The 16,297-nt window shown below is 44.4% G+C and overlaps 1 protein-coding gene across 10 annotated transcripts in view; it reads left to right on the forward strand.

Annotated features, from left to right (window-relative positions):
- DOCK7 (dedicator of cytokinesis 7) overlaps positions 1-16,297 on the forward strand; it is a 1,022,674-nt gene that overhangs the window by 831,709 nt on the left and 174,668 nt on the right. For all 10 annotated transcript variants that reach the window (XM_069232530.1, XM_069232531.1, XM_069232532.1 and 7 more), the window contains one exon: positions 2,979-3,079. In XM_069232530.1, coding sequence (XP_069088631.1) covers positions 2,979-3,079 — 101 coding nt within the window. The remainder of the gene's footprint in view (positions 1-2,978; positions 3,080-16,297) is intronic.

The raw sequence follows: 16,297 nt of genomic DNA on the forward strand, positions 1-16,297 counted from the left end.
CGTCCTTATACGGACGGAGAGCCGCCAACAGCCATACTGGCAGGAGGTGGGGAAGTGGAGGTTGCTCCACCTCCACCGCCGCGCCAACAGAACACCGCCCAGCGAATCATATCCTGTGATTCGCCGTGGCGGTGTTCTGTTGACGGTGTGGTGTCGGCGGAGCTGTCCCCATGGCTCCCGTCCCCTCCCGGAGGATCGTCGGACCAGGTAAGTCGATCGTCCGTGAGGGGAGGGGGGTGGTGGGGTGTTGTGTGGGTGCATGGGGGTGTGCGTGTGTGTATGTAGAGGGGGTGTGTGAGTGCGTGTATGCTTGCGGGGGTGTTGTGTGTATGGGAATGAGTGTGTGTATGTCTGTGGGTATGTCTGTATGGATGTGTGCATGTATGTTTGAATGTGGGTGTGCGTGTCTGTGTGTGTGGATGTAGGCATGTATGTCTGCGTGTAAGTGTGTAGGTGGTGCCTGCGTGCGTGTCGTGTGGGTATGGGTGATGTGATGTTGGGGGTCAGGGTGGGGAGGGGGGCCCTGCCACCTTTGGGGGGTGCAGGGGTGGTGGGGGGGTGTAGGGGAGGGAGTTGGGGTGGGGGTGGGGGAGACCCCTATCAGTGCCAGGGAAGGAATTCCCTGGCACTGATAGTGCTTACCGCCATGGATTTCATGGCGGTTCAAACCGCTGGAAATCCACGGCGGTAAGCCGGGTCAAAATACCGCCGGCGGTCTAGTGACGGCCGCCGGGCTGGAGACCCAGGTCTCCAGCCCAGCGGTCGTCTCCGCCTTGGCGGGCGGAACGGAGAACCGGCGGATGACCATGGCGGTAACCGCCATGGTCATAATTGCACAAAGTAAGACCGCCAGCCTGTTGGCGGTCTTACCGCCAGTTCTTCGCCTTCCGCCAGGGTCATAATGACCCCCCTAGACTTGCTAATTTACTTCATACCTTCTCTGCGTTTAACATTCAGTTCTGGAGAACTGAAGGGTCCCTTCCCGACCTAAGATCCATGCTTCAACTTTGACAGACTGGTCATCAGGCAAGGAGTAATTTCAACATAATAATGTATCTTTTGTGGGATTATTAATGCTATCTTCTCCCTACTGCAAGAAAGAAGCAAGTAATGCCCCAATAACAATAAATAAAAAAGGTGCATCAACAGTAACAATGACCTATCCGCCCTCTGAGAGGTCATAAAAACGAATAAAAGGAGAAGATAAAAAGGAATTCAAAAGCATTAGAAATGGTTTGTAACATTGTCTTCTGTGAGAACATTTCTGACATCTAAGAAAATTTATATAAATTATGAAAAGCTGCGGAGATATGGGGCACTTCCTACTGCTCCAAGATTAATTCATAGCCATTGTTTTCATTGTAACTTAATTCTAAAATAGGATTGTAATCAAATATTTCAATTTCAGAGAAACCATCAATAATATTAAATAGAGCTGCCTTTCAGACCTACTTCTAATTCTAACTTAAAAATACTACTTGCTAAAGAAAGAATTATAATACACCTGCCCTTCATCCTGTTTTACAATTAATTTTGTAGAGCATTCTTCAGTAGTAAGCACTGAAGAGAGATACAGTCATCCTATCTCCCATGAGCCCTCCGCTTGCATTCTGTCCTGATTTCTCTTGGCAAGCTACTAGACAATCTTTGTGTTTGCAAGAATGAATGAAATTTGATTAGTAAAGCATGTCTGCTACCCCACAGCGTGTCAAGGTACTAGTAGTCTGTTGCACACATCAAGGGACTGAAAAGTTATTCTTATTTAAAGATCCATGTTTTTGGGTTATTTTTTTGTTTAAGGCCATGTGATCAGCGGTGTGTTTTAGCTCCAAAGTAAGGGAGGTCCACAATTTAGCAGATTGACCTCCTTGTCTGCAATTTTTGCACTTAGGAACTGCCAAAAGGTTCTGTTAGAGAGAGCAAAGCTGATGGCTAGGAAGGTACCTGGGAAATGTCTTCCAAATGTGCACGGACCTGCATTGTTCACAACTTTGTGCGTAAAGCATAAGCCTTTGAACATGATCCGCTTTTGCAGTGGAAACCAGGGAAGAGTTTTAAGGTGGACCCCAATTTGCAGACACGTGGAGATCAGGCGAGATGCTGCATTCTGAATCCTTTATAAGTGTTGAATGGGGTACTGTGGAAGACCTAACTATAGTGAATGTCTGTAATCAAGACAGGAAAATTGTGCCTGCACTATGGTTTGAGGGGAGAAGGTGGAAGTAAAAGGAAGGATTTTCCTTAGAAGCCAGAATATATAGATGAAGGTGGCTGCTACCTGATTCATTTGAGAAGTAAAAGAGAGCTAATCCCTAAATTTCTTATGGAGTATGCGGTTGTAGGGTGGATCATAATAATGCTGGCAACCACTGTGAGCTCCTCTATACAGGTTGTTGGCCAAAGAATATGATCTAAATTTTTCTCAATTGAATTTGAGGTAGTATGTGTTAAATCCACCTTACAGAGTGATCATAGATTCAAAGTATTCTGGAGATATCAGTACACAAACCATTATCTTCTGAATAGATAAAAATGGCATGAATCACTTTTGCAAACCCTTTGTTGTTTGTAGTCCATATAGCCAAATAATGAATTGCCAGAAAAGATGCAATATAGATTTTAGGAAAAAAAGCATAGTTTCTTTCTTGCTTATGCCACCTCTTTTCCCATGGATAGCTCTAGCCATGTGTCTTTAGGAAAGTTTAGTAAAGGTCACAACACTAAGCATTTATTTCACTTCTCATAAAGCTCTGCAAAGCCCTTTTTTTTAACACTAGTTTGGTGATTTAGTATACTGAGTGTCCTTGTGCTACTAGCATAATAGTGCACATAATGCATTCATTCAGCTTGAATGCCTTGGAGTTCTTAGCGCTTTATAAGCAGTCTCCGGATGCTTTGGATTGAATTGTAAAGTTAAATTTTAAAATGCCACCCATGTTGCTTAGAATTACTTTTTAATAACTTTCATTTTATTATAGGTTCAAGACCTTGTGTTCAATCTTCATATGATCCTCTCAGACACTGTTAAAATGAAAGAACACCAAGAAGACCCAGAGATGCTCATTGATTTGATGTACAGGTAATGTGAATATGGTGGTTAGGTTAATTTAGTATTGTTCTTCAGACAGCTCATTGGTGTTTTAAGTCACTCATGCCCGGGTACGATCAGTTCTTCACAGGATTCAGCTTTAATAGACTTGCCCTTAAATAATACCTGCACCTTGTGAACGAAGCAACAGGTCTTTGTCTCGTAGCAGTGATTGCGGTGTTAATTTTTCATCTACAGTTGGCCTCTTTTTATTCTGTTTACTTACATTTTGATTATGTGCTTCCTTTTTTCTCTGCTTGTTGCTCGAATTTTCACAGTCTCGTCAGAAGTACTTTTTTTTCGTTCAGGCTCTCTCCTGAGAAGTAAGACTTTTATTAGACCATTTTTTGTATGTGATTGCCATCTTGATGCCATTTGTTACGACATTAAAGGGCAGCACTTTCATTGAAAACCAGTGTAACAACAACAACCTGTGCTCTTTATTCACATTTCCATTTTTCCACTTTGACTGAGTGAATGGGTGGAAATGGTACCATCTAATGGTGTGTGTAATAAATAGGCTTCGTAGCAGCATAGTAGTATTTTCACCTGTAACAAGCTTTTGACAACTTTCGGACAAATTTCATTTAAGTGTTGATGGCTAGAAGCTCGATGGATTCTTAACCATAGCTCCTCTGAAATCAGGCATCCGTAGCCAAATTCAAAGGGTGAACCATAATATCATTTAGGGACAGAGTCAATATTTTGTAATTTGTTGGAGCACAAGACCTCCCTTTAAATGAACCAAATACCATCAGCAGTTAACAACAGAAATAGTGAAAGGATATGTAGGGCAAATATTGACCTTGTTAAAAAAAAAATAACACACTCTCCTTTGCAGCTTTCCTAATAGTGAATAGAGCAAACATGATTTGTTCCTGTACATATTGCATAATGATTCTCACACCAATTTTCTTAATTTGGAAATAAGGGCCTCTCATCCTTTTTTCTTAGTTAAAATGTATTACACATGTAAAATGACTGAAAAAATCTGTTTGCGTACTGAAAAGAAATAGGCATGTTCTCAATGTCTTGCAGCAATACAAAGTTTAACAAAATCGTGCCAAGTAGATTGAAAAATGACATTAATGCTTTAAGTTGACGTTCTAAATTGAAAAAACAACCAGATATTAGATTACATTAATAGTCATTTGAATGAGTGTGATGTTGAAGAGACTAGAAAGAAATTCTTAGAAAAATAACAATGTGGTGAGATATTGCTTTTAAAAACCTAAAATGTTGATTTCAACCATTCTCTAGGGCTTAGTATACTCACACAATACCCCTGGGAGGCCGTTTGGTTATTATTACTTCAGTGTTGTGCAAGGGTCTAGAATGAAGTTATTCTCTGATACAGAGGAAAGGGCACAGGTTTTGGCAAACTTGAACTCTTGATGTGCTAATGCAGGATAACATTTGAATGTATTTCTAGTTGAACAGTGCAGTGAAGCTATTTGGAGATTTTTGTGTACATTCACCTCTGCTTGCTGCTAAGTGTGAAAGGTTTCTGTTCGTCATGGGACACTGGCATTCTTTTCCATACAGGTTCTAGGCAAATAGTATTTCAACATAGTAGTGTCTTCTGTTTAAACTGAGCAAATCATGATAAACACTGAGTTAGGTGCTCCTCAGCTAGGTATTGCTTTACGTTGCACCATTTGAATCTCTAGTACTTAACAAATTTGGTTCTAAGGCAGTGACTACCAAACGTTTTCGACCCTCGGCCACCTGACCAATTGGCTGTTGGCCGTAGCTCCCCATTACCTTACTTTTTGTTGCAGGGTGATTTAAGCCTGGCCTCGATAGTACTTCCATTTTAATTCCTGAAAATAATTGATTGGATGAAAGTATGATGAATAGTGCGTGTAATGATATGTCTGCTCTCCCTTTTGACAATGTTTGTGCACCCTAGGGCGATGCAGTGACTGCATCTGCTAGTTGTTCGTGCATGCTCAGCCTGAAGCTGGACACATCCAGCCACAACCAGCCCGGAGCACCGGGGTGCCACAGCGCAGTTTGAGAACCACTGCACGCCATTGATTACAGACTTAACGTTTTTCAGAGGCTTATACATTTATTGAGGATGTGTCTCACATTTGATAAGCTTTTGTTTGTTTCAGTCTTTGTGACAATTGACCCCAAGAGATGGGCACTGTCAGTTAATACATGTCTGAGTATGACTAATCGAGGCAGCAGATTTTTCCACAATCATCCTTTATAAATTGGTGAAGGTTACAATGCCTACTTGGTCTTCATTATGCCACAGGAGACCAGATGTTTTTTATGTGACCGAAGACTTTAGATAGAGTCCAAATATTTTTTAAATGATGTCCTACAAATGTCATCTCTTACCTAATGGAAGGTGTAAAGTAAATGAAACATAATTTGGAGTAACACCAAATCGCTGAATAAACTACCTCTCATAGCGAAAGCGACTACTGTCTGAACCATGTGTACCCGCAGAAAAATAATCAACAAGGTCTCAAATCGTATCTTACATGCAAGTGACAATATGAAATCTAAATCTTCAAATATACAACAAATCTGTGTTATTTTGACCACATCTGTAATTACACACAAAACTCTTAAATGAAGTATCCTGTGGCATTGGCCAGCTAGTGTGCAATCACTGACTTTCTATGAAATAAACGTTGCAATTACCAAATCCAAGATGTTTCCCTCCTATAAAGGCCACATACCGTACCAATGTAAGCTAGTGAATAGTTGGGCTTCACGTTTTCATCTAACTATGTCACTCCAAGTGAATAGAGTGGTCCCAACACCATGAAGGAACTGCCTAAACATGAAGAGGAACATTTAGTTGGAAAGGCTGGATGTGCCTCCTATATAGCGCAAAGTCTGGTTGAATTGACACACACCAGTCTGTTTGGAAAAGTGCACCTAGTCATGAAATGGGGTAGTGCAAACACTACTCAGCCAATTCCCATGTACTTTGTCCCCCAACCTAACCACTGGGGTTTGTGTCCATTACCCCCAAAGTAGCTGACGAAAGTCAAATAAACACATACAGCAATGTCGTACATAAATCCGCTATGATAGCTGCAAAGGTCAAACCGCCTTTCTATGGAGGTGATGATGGTGTTGATAAAGCTGTTGATGATCATGCTCTGCAAACAGGAAGCCACACAGAAGAAAAACAGCACTCTCTTTGGAGTTTTAAACAAGTGCAAAAAACCTGGTGTAAAGGCGCCCCATCCACACAAGTACTCCTTCTCAGATGGGACAAGTATAATTCTGCGAGGTTCATCACTGGCATACTGTGCCTTCTTTGGGGGACTTTCATTGCAGAGGGGTTTGCTCGTGGATTGGGCTGTCATTTTTAAGTGGTGTATGGCTGCGATTGTGGTACAGGGTCACCTTTGGGCATGTTGACGTGAGGCTGGCGAGAGAGCTAACCAGAGCAGTTTACCTGGACAAGCCTGACAATGGATGAGTGGGCCCCCACCTAATCCTGTGAAATCTGAAAGGTACACTGGCTCCCATCAGGGAAATAAAAAGCCTGTGTCTCTTCTCACTAAGCACTAACCCATGACCATTTTATCAGCATCTATTATGCACATGTGTTGCTTTTGCATTCTTTTGCAATAGAGTTCACTAATTAGCTCTCTCATTCTACCCCATTTTAGGCAGATTTATGAAAAGGATCCAATATAGCCAATAACTAGTTCAAATATTTTTCTAAATATAAAGACAAATATAAAAGGAGTTAGATCCGATGAATTAAGTGAAGTGTGAAGAACAGGAAGAAACAAACAGGCATGCATATTATTAAAAATAGAACAACTGGGAAATCACTCCTCTATGGGTTTCCCCTTTCCTAATCAAGGCAAGCTGGCCCTGTGGCTGCCTGATAGAGGTCATTGACTAGCAAATGGTACTACTTGAGAATGGGGAGGATAGGACAGCCCTACCCTAGGCTGCCTCAGCAGTGGGTGGCTCGAACCTACTCGCTGTATGTCGCTGGGTTTTACAATGTGTTATGAGTCTCACCCAAGCATGTTGAACAGCGGGTCGTTGACCTCCTAATTCCGTGGGATGTGAGGTTGTTGGTGGATGTGATAAAGAAGAAACTCCCACTAAGGCACATTGGGCAGAGATACTGGAAGATTTCCAACTTAAACGCCTCCTGCTCCTCGGTGTGTTGCTAAGAGGCAGCAAGTGCACTTCCTAACAGCCGCAAGATGTAGCGCACCCCGTCTGCCTCCAAAGTGTGGAGTAATTCATAATGGACTCTGCTCAGCAACTGTGACCTTGGCACCCATGGCTGCTTTTGGCGACACACTGGGGTGCAGTGGTGCAAAGTTTGGGAACTGGTGTTTTCAGGGATACGACGTCTAAGATATTGAGACACCAACACTTGCATTGTCTTTAGACGACTGTGTAAGCACCTGGGTGATATAGCAGTCAAAATCATTTATTTTAGCTGTAGCCCAGATTTATCAGCCAGTCTGCACATATACTGAATGTTCTAAAACTGGAGGTAATGAAAATAAGAGTTTCTTCAGGGGTTTCACATATACTGTCAGGAGCTAGCTACCACTGGACCTTAGGAAATACAGGTATGGGTAATTCTATATTGCACTCACTCTGGTAAGACAAGCAGTTCTCTACCCTCGCTTACCTGACACAAGCACCCAATTTATGCTGGTATTGAAGCCAAAGAAAATTCCTACCTTCCTTCCTAAGGAGGGGAGGTCCTGGTATAAAGTGAAAGGTCTGAGAATCTACAGACGTTTCGAGGTGACAATATGTGTTGTCCTCCATTAGGCCCTGTTTCTGTTCCCAAATCCCAGCATGCTATCAAGAAATGTAATGGAGAAATTTTACATTTCTTGCCCATTTGATCAAACAACTGGGAATGAACGAGAAGGACTGAAAAAACCTAGGAGGTGCCTTAAGTGGTTTTCCCAGTCCTTAAACTTGACTTAATATGGAACAAATACACCTGATGGGGAAAGAGTAGGTGATAGGGCCCAGCAGAGACACATTGAAATTCATTGCCATCAAAATGCCTGCCTAAGTCGCAACTTATCAACAAATGTAAAAGGGCAAGTAATAAGTGACAGAGTGGCAAACAGGAGGCAAATTGTAGTTATAGAATACACCTTTTCCAACTACACCTCAACAAACATACAAAAAAAAAACTCCTGTGACATGAAAACAGATAAGTAGCCTCATTGTTTGTGCAATAGTGCAAAGGCAAAAATGTAAAACTTTGAACTTTACTACATAAAAAAGTAGAGGACCTGATAACGGCTGGCATTTTTGCATTCTTGAGTAGTGATAACAAGGAGTGAGGTTACCATGACCCATTCATAAAGTGATGAGATTCACTTCAAGTGCATCAAAGATCATCAGCAATTTAAAATTCTAGGGCTTGGGATTAGCCAGCACTGGCATAGTAAGGACGCTCTATTAAAGAGTTTCCAGCACACCCCATCCGTATGTTTCAAATGCAGTTTTCAAGCTGACTTTGTGGTAAAGAAAGAGGTGCACGGGTGGCCAAAAGCTGAGTGGCATGACGGGCTATCTTTTTGCATGCTGGCTGTGAGAGTTTTCGAGCACAGCAGCTGGGGAGAACAGAGCGAGTGGCGGCAATCTTGTTTGTCAGGATGATGCACATAAGGCCTAGCAAGTAGTGACGTCGCACAGAAGACACATCTACAGCCACGCCAAAGCTGAGTGGACTGTGCGGCATAGGCAGGCCCTCCTACAATGAATGACTTGACAGAACTCCGCAAGTAGAGAAATAGCTTCACCTAGATGCCTATCCCACCACAGCACAATAAGAAGTAATGCACAATAAAGGATGAGTTCAGTGAAACATCCTCTGCCCAAGATCAGCAAGTGCCTCACACTTGAATGTAAGAGTACTGCAGCAAAGCTATTACTAGGATAAATGGAAGGCTTTAAGACACACTATAAGACACAAGGCTGATACGAGGAATAAGACAGACAGAGTAACCGTGCGTGCTATAAAGATGTTTCCCACCATGTAGAGCTCCAGGGACACAGTCTCACATGGCACACAGATTGACCACTACCGCCACAAAAATGGCATTCACTATTCACTATTGTAGAGATTAATGTGCCTGCGATACTATCCAGGGATGGGAGCTGTTGCTTAAAACAGCTATGAAGCGCACAGGCACTTTCAAAGCTCAGCTTGACCTCAGATGTTGCTGGTGTAACAACAGCCTCCTCCTCTTCAAAACACAAATAACGGCATCATAATAGCGACTACTAAGGGAGGAGAACAACATGCTCTGACAAAACAATATTTAATGGCACTTTAGGGACCTGCTAAAGAAATGAACAAACACCTTGCCAGAGCAAATCCAAGCTGTGAAATCAGAAATACATGTTCCACTAGAGGACCTCACAAAATAAATTCTATCAGTGGACAACGGTGTGACTAAAAATGAAGTCATCACAGCTGCAAGCCAGTGTTGTAGAGACCCAAACACCAACATGACCGACTGCAGAATTGGAAGAACTGAAAAGGACGTGTGAACACTTTGAAGATAGATTGCACAGAAATATCATTATAATTTGAAACGTCAGAGCGGGTAAGGAGTGGTGAATGTGGCTAAATTCTGCATCAATCGGTCACAGTCTAGGGGAGAATGCACCACTAGACATAGGAATTGTAGGAGCACACAGGTTGGTCCAAGCATGTTTGGATCCATGCACATGTCCAAGAGAAGCCTTAGGCAAGACAGCATCATCTGATACTTATATCATCTGATATAATTGGGCCTATGCGTTTGACTTGATCTACTGGAAATCCGAGATTCGAAGAAGGGAGCTAATGCCTTGGACTTCTGTACACATGTGCAGGCTCAACCAACCTCCAATTGCAAATGACTTCTTGAGCTGGACTTAACAAGTGTGGAAAGAAAATTAGACAGGCCAAAAGAGGTCAGAAAGGAAAGCACACCAGGAGATAAACAGCTCTAACCACTAAGCAAGGTACAATTGCATCACAACATAGGTCAGAAGAACACTGTTAACTAGCAAACAGGGTTGCTGGCCATAGGTGTGATTTCTCCTTCACACCACATGCATCAGTTACCCTTGTTGTTTGCTTTCATCACATTTCTATTAGGTGCATTAATGTTGTTTTAGGGCATAGAAAGATGGGTAAGAGGGAAGTGCCTCAGACCAACTTCACAGGGCCACCATGCATTAGCCTCTCCACACAAGGCACCCCACTACTGCACCAATTCTTCTGATCTCAAAAGATTAGATATACTCGAAAGTTAGAATATGAACTTGGAAAATAAGGGGCCTTAACATGCCAGTAAAAGGTGTGGATAACTTTTAATAGAGAGCCCCCAGATGTGATGTGTTTGCAGGGAACACACCCAATTGCAAACAATAGGAAGTTATTGTCTTATAAGTGATTCCCCACACAGTATTTTGCAATGACTAAAGCCAAAAACAAGGGGTGATGCTGGCTATACACAAACTCCAGCCAATGGAAATAACATGAGCAATTACAGGAACGCAAAAGTGGAAGCATGTAATAATAAAAAGTAAACCCAGTGGGAGATAGATTACATTTGTATTCTTATACTCCCATAACACAAATCAAGAAGTGCATATAAATACCCTCCTGCATCTTAAACATTTTCTGAAAAAGTAAGTAAGGCTGTCAAGCTTCTAGCAGTGTGACTGAAACAGACAAAAGATTTCGCTCAACTACCCGATGTCAGACATTTAGATGTGATATTGACTGGGGTGTAGGCTGAGAAAATTGAAAGAAATTTAGAATTTTATCGGACACTTTTATCAGTCAGCCACCACCTTCAGCATACAATTGCTAAATTCTTTACACCCATACCATTGCCCACTTAACCACAGGACACATAAATTGATCAAGAAAGGGAAATCACATGTAAAAAAGTAGAGAGTGGCATTAAATGTCCCCCCCCCCTCCACTAACCCCCAGGTCCCAATATCTTTGCCAACTGGTTCTATAAGTGCTTCACTTTGTTGCAGGCCCTCAATTCGGACATGTTATTTAACACTTTCTGCGATATTGGCATGTGTGATGGAGTCTATGGGTGAAGCAAACATAACGTTAATGCATAAACTGGGTAGGCCTAAACAGCAGTGTGCAACTTTCTGACCCATCCCATTCTCAACTCAGACCTAAGAATATACATTAGACTGTTGGCGGACAGGCTGGAAAGGTGCATGCCCTTTTCAACCAATCAGGATTCATAAGAAACTGACAAACTTTTGATAATATACGCAGGATCATCAACTTGATCAACAAGGACAATAAACAGTCCACACTGATGTTAATATTGGCTTACTGTTACTTCATCAATCCTTGTCTAGACATTTAAACAATGCATTATGACATTTTAGGCTGGAACACTTTTCAGAGTGGGGTTTTGGCCTGTTGCATCTCTTCACTAACCTTCCAAGATTTCTGAAAAACTTTGGTGGTGTTACAGGTGATTTTAGCAAATTTGAGAACCCTTTTCTGCAGCAGAGTATGGTTTAAGACCTTGCATCCATTTTTGTGTTACAACAAGACCCAGTGGTGCATTTTGGAAGCCTTATATATTTTGCAGTTTTATATAGCGCAAACACAGCCCAAGGGCATTGGAGCACTTTACATGAGCACCAGAGTACATTAAGTCTAAACAAATAAGGTACACTGTTCCACAGGGAAAAACCCAGGTCATAAGGGCACTCTATAAGTAGAAGACAGAGCCCTCAGGCACCCTGAGGGTGTCATGCTTCATCATAGGGCCCGCTACTCATCGGCTGGCGCTGCAGTGTCCAATGGGCCCCTTAAGTGGGCTCTTTGCCAGGGATCTTTTTAGATTGTACTCCATTGTTGGGCATAAAAGTGGATTCAGACCTACGAGGAGAGATGGGAAACTGGAGGGGATGGGTTAAAATTGGCTCTGGATCCTACCAACTGTATGTTTATTCAATGCGTGGGGTCCAGGTCAAGGTTAAAAACAAGGGAAGTGGGAGAGGAGATCAAGTTCCAAAAAGAGAAAAAGGAAGAATCACTTTTTGTCCTCAAATATGGTCGACATGTTTCATGCATTATTTGTCCTAGCGGATCAAGTGGCGTTTCTTCAGGACCAAAACAAAAGACAACTCCTAAGCCTCTCTAAAGAACTCAATGGTGAGAGGTATGGAAGGAAAGTAACTTACACAACGAACCTAGATAGGGTTAGATCCACCTCTATTTGGGGATGGGCCCCTTGGGAAAATGCAAGCCGAGGGGAACTACCATGGCCAGTAGCCTCGTGGTGTCCCTACGCCGAGATCTAAGTGTACCTTATGTTCGGTGGCATGTGTTACAAGAAGTGTTTTCGAGTCACGAGATCGAGTGACTCCTCCTCTTCGGTTCCATTGCGCATGGGCATCAACTCCATTGTTAGATTGTTTTCTTTCTGCCGTCGTGTTTTTCGGACATGTTTCCTCTCGCTCTGAGATTTCGATTTGGAAAACTTTGAAAACGCTTTCTTTTCATCGGTATTGTATAGATCGGGTTTACATCTTCCATCAACACATCGGTACCGTCAGAGAAGTCAACTCTACTCGCCCTTCGTGGCACGTGTGCCCAACTCAGGCCTAGTTGGGCCGACCGCGTGGAAGCCTCATGGATCGGACTCCATTCCGGTTCTGTCCTCAGTGCCATGCAAAATATCCTTAAACAGACCAACATCTCGTCTGTAAACTTTGCCTTGCAGATCATCGGGAAGAAAATTGTGAGGCCTGACGATCCTTCCGTTCTAAAAAGAATCTTTGAGACAGAAGGGCACGAAGAATCGAGATGGCTTTGAGAAGCACCGAACATCTTGACGTGGCGAGGAAGAAATCATGCAAACAGCAGTCTCCGTTCGAGGGTCCGACTCCGAACAGGAATCCGAGGAAGACAGACCGGTCACGGCGAGACAACATGACTATCAAGTAATGGATACCCTAATGCACATAAGAATATTTGTATGGTGAACTGAAGTGCCTGTGACGCTATTGCAACTATATGGAAATTAAGCGCTCCAGCTCAGGAAGTTATTTATATGGAACTGTGCCTTTTGGGAGTTGGAGTTTGGTTATTGAAGTCACATGACTGTGTATTTAAAAAACACTGGCTCACTCACACCTGCTCTTACCTGTGAACAAGGCATGCTATGGTCGAAATGCGTCAGGCTTTTTTGTCTTGCTGCTCAGAAATGCTATTAAATGCTTGGTGGGCTTTTCGTGTTTGGGAGATATGTGTATATATATATATATATATGTTCGATGGCATGTGTAGCTGCAGATACACATGCTTTGTACATCCTGCCATCTAGTGTTGGGCTCGGAGTGTTACAAGTTGTTTTTCTTCGAAGAAGTCTTTTCGAGTCACGAGATCGAGGGACTCCTCCCGTTTCGGCTCCATTGCGCATGGGTGTCAACTCCATCTTAGATTGTTTTCTTTCCGCCATCGGGTTCGGACGTGTTCCTTTTCGCTCCGCTTTTCGGTTCGGAAAGATAGTTAGAATCTCAGAAAATTCGACGGTATTGTTTGCGTTCGGTATCGGGTTAGTTACAACAGATCGACACCGAATTTTGAAGAGCTCCGGTGGCCCTTCGGGGTTTTCGATCCTGGTCGGCCCGACCACGTGTCTCTTCAAGGCTAATGGAACGGACCCCATTCTGCTTCTGCCCCAAATGTCACAACAAGTATCCTTATACAGATCAGCATCTGGTCTGTAACTTGTGTTTGTCTCCAGAACACAAAGAAGATACTTGTGAAGCCTGTCGAGAGTTTCGGTCGAGGAAGACATTAAGGGGGTGATTCTGACCCCGGCGGTCACGGACCGCCGGGGCCAGGGTCGGCGGGAGCACCGCCAACAGGCTGGCGGTGCCCCGCAGGGCATTCTGACCGTGGCGGTATGGCCGCGGTCAGAAAGGGAAAACCGGCGGTCTCCCGCCGGTTTTCCGCTGCCCTATTGAAGCTGCACCGCCATGGGGATTCTGACACCCCATACCGCCATCCTGTTGGTTCTCCCGCCAGGAACAGGATGGCGGTATGGGGTGTCGCGGGGCCCCTGGGGGCCCCTGCAGTGCCCATGCCAATGGCATGGGCACTGCAGGGGCCCCAGTAAGTGGGCCCCAAAGAGAATTTCAGTGTCTGCTTTGCAGACACTGAAATTCGCGACGGGTGCAACTGCACCCGTCGCACCTTCCCACTCCGCCGGCTCAATTCTGAGCCGGCGTCCTCGTGGGAAGGGTTTTTGCACTGGGCTGGCGGCGGCCTTTTGGCGGTCGCCCGCCAGCCCAGTGCAAAAGCCAAAATACCCTCAGCGGTCTTTCGACCGCGGAGCAGTATTTTGGAGGGGGGAAGTCTGGCGGGCGGCCTCCGCCGCCCGCCAGACTCAGAATGACCCCCTAAGAGACCGAAGAGCGAGAAGACTACAGATGGCGTCGGCGCCGACAGGACAAAAACACTTAGAGGAGGAAGAAGAAACCTTCTCCATCGAGGATTCGGACTCGGACGAGGTTGATCCCGAAGAGATGCCAAAAACCGTGAGTAAGACATCGACACACAAAGCTCACGAAAGACCACTAAAGCCAGCAGGCCATGGCTTAACCTGAAAAATAGGTGACCGATCATCGGCACCAAAAAAGGGCACGCATGTATCGAAGACATCCGACTCCGGTCGAGATACCGGCACAGAGCAGACTCGACCCAGAGACAGCGGGTCAGAGCAAGTTCGGCACCAAGAGGGCGGCACCGAAACGAGTCGGCACCAAGAGACGGAAACGCCGAAAATGTAAAAAGTGTCGTCTGAGCCGAAAAAGACTGCCGAAAAAGTTTCCATTCCGAAACATCCGGCCTCTGAACCGAAAACAAGTTCCTACACAGAGGAACAGGGACTGTCCTCACAAATGCAAGGACATAGGTTCGGACAAGAACTAAAGTCAATGGAGACAGACTATACTCAAAGAAGGCTCCACATCCAAAAAGACACAGGGAAGATAAGTACTCTTGCCCCAATTAGGATGAAAGGAAGACTTGCCTTTCAAGAAAAAGACAAGCAGCCACAGGCAAAGGTGGCAAGACAAGTAACCCCGCCACCATCTCCACCACGTTCAACGCACACATCACCGGTAGCCACTCCACCACTGATGCAGTCCCCAACTCATACTGGAATGAGTCAGGATGGTCCCGATGCATGGGATCTTTATGATGCGCCAGTATCAGATAACAGCCCAGACTGTTATCCAGCGAGACCGTCGCCACCTGAGAACAGTACAGCCTACACACAGGTGGTGTCAACAGCAGTGGTGTTTCATAATGTTACCCTGCATGCAGACCCTATTGAGGATGACTTTTTATTTAATACACTATCCTCCACACATAGCCAATACCAAAGTCTCCCTATGCTACCTGGAATGCTAAAACACTCCAAACAGGTGTTTCAGGAGCCTGTGAAGGGCAGGGCCATAACTCCAAGGGTGGAGAAGAAATACAAACCACCGCCAACAGACCCTGTATACATCACGCAGCAATTAACACCAGACTCAGTGGTAGTAGGGGCAGCTTGCAAGAGAGCGAACTCACACACCTCGGGAGACGCACCACCTCCAGACAAGGAGAGTTGCAAGTTCGACGCTGCGGGGAAAAGGGTTGCAGCACAAGCGGCCAACCAATGGCGCATTGCCAACTCACAGGCATTGCTGGTGAGATATGATAGGGCTCATTGGGACGAAATGCAACATTTCATTGAACACTTGCCCAAAGAGTTCCAAAAAAGGGCATAACAGGTGGTGGAGGAAGGACAGAGTATCTCGAACAATCAGATACGCTCGGCAATGGATGCAGCAGATACAGCTGCTAGGACAGTAAATACAGCAGTGACCATAAGGAGACACGCATGGCTGCGTACATCAGGATTCAAGCCGGAAATACAAGCCGTGCTGAATATGCCATTTAACGGACAGCAGTTGTTTGGGCCGGAGGTGGACACTGCTATTGAAAAACTTAAAAAGGACACTGACACGGCCAAAGCCATGGGCGCACTCTACTCCCCACAGAGCAGAGGCACATTTCGTAAAACACAGTTTCGAGGGGGGTTTTGAGGACAAAGCACAGAACCCACAACCTCACAAACAAGGCCCACTTATCAGAGCCAATATCAGCGGGGACATTTTCGGGGACAA

The sequence above is a fragment of the Pleurodeles waltl genome, chromosome 4_2, assembly GCF_031143425.1.
Source record: "Pleurodeles waltl isolate 20211129_DDA chromosome 4_2, aPleWal1.hap1.20221129, whole genome shotgun sequence".
NCBI lineage: Eukaryota > Metazoa > Chordata > Amphibia > Caudata > Salamandridae > Pleurodeles > Pleurodeles waltl.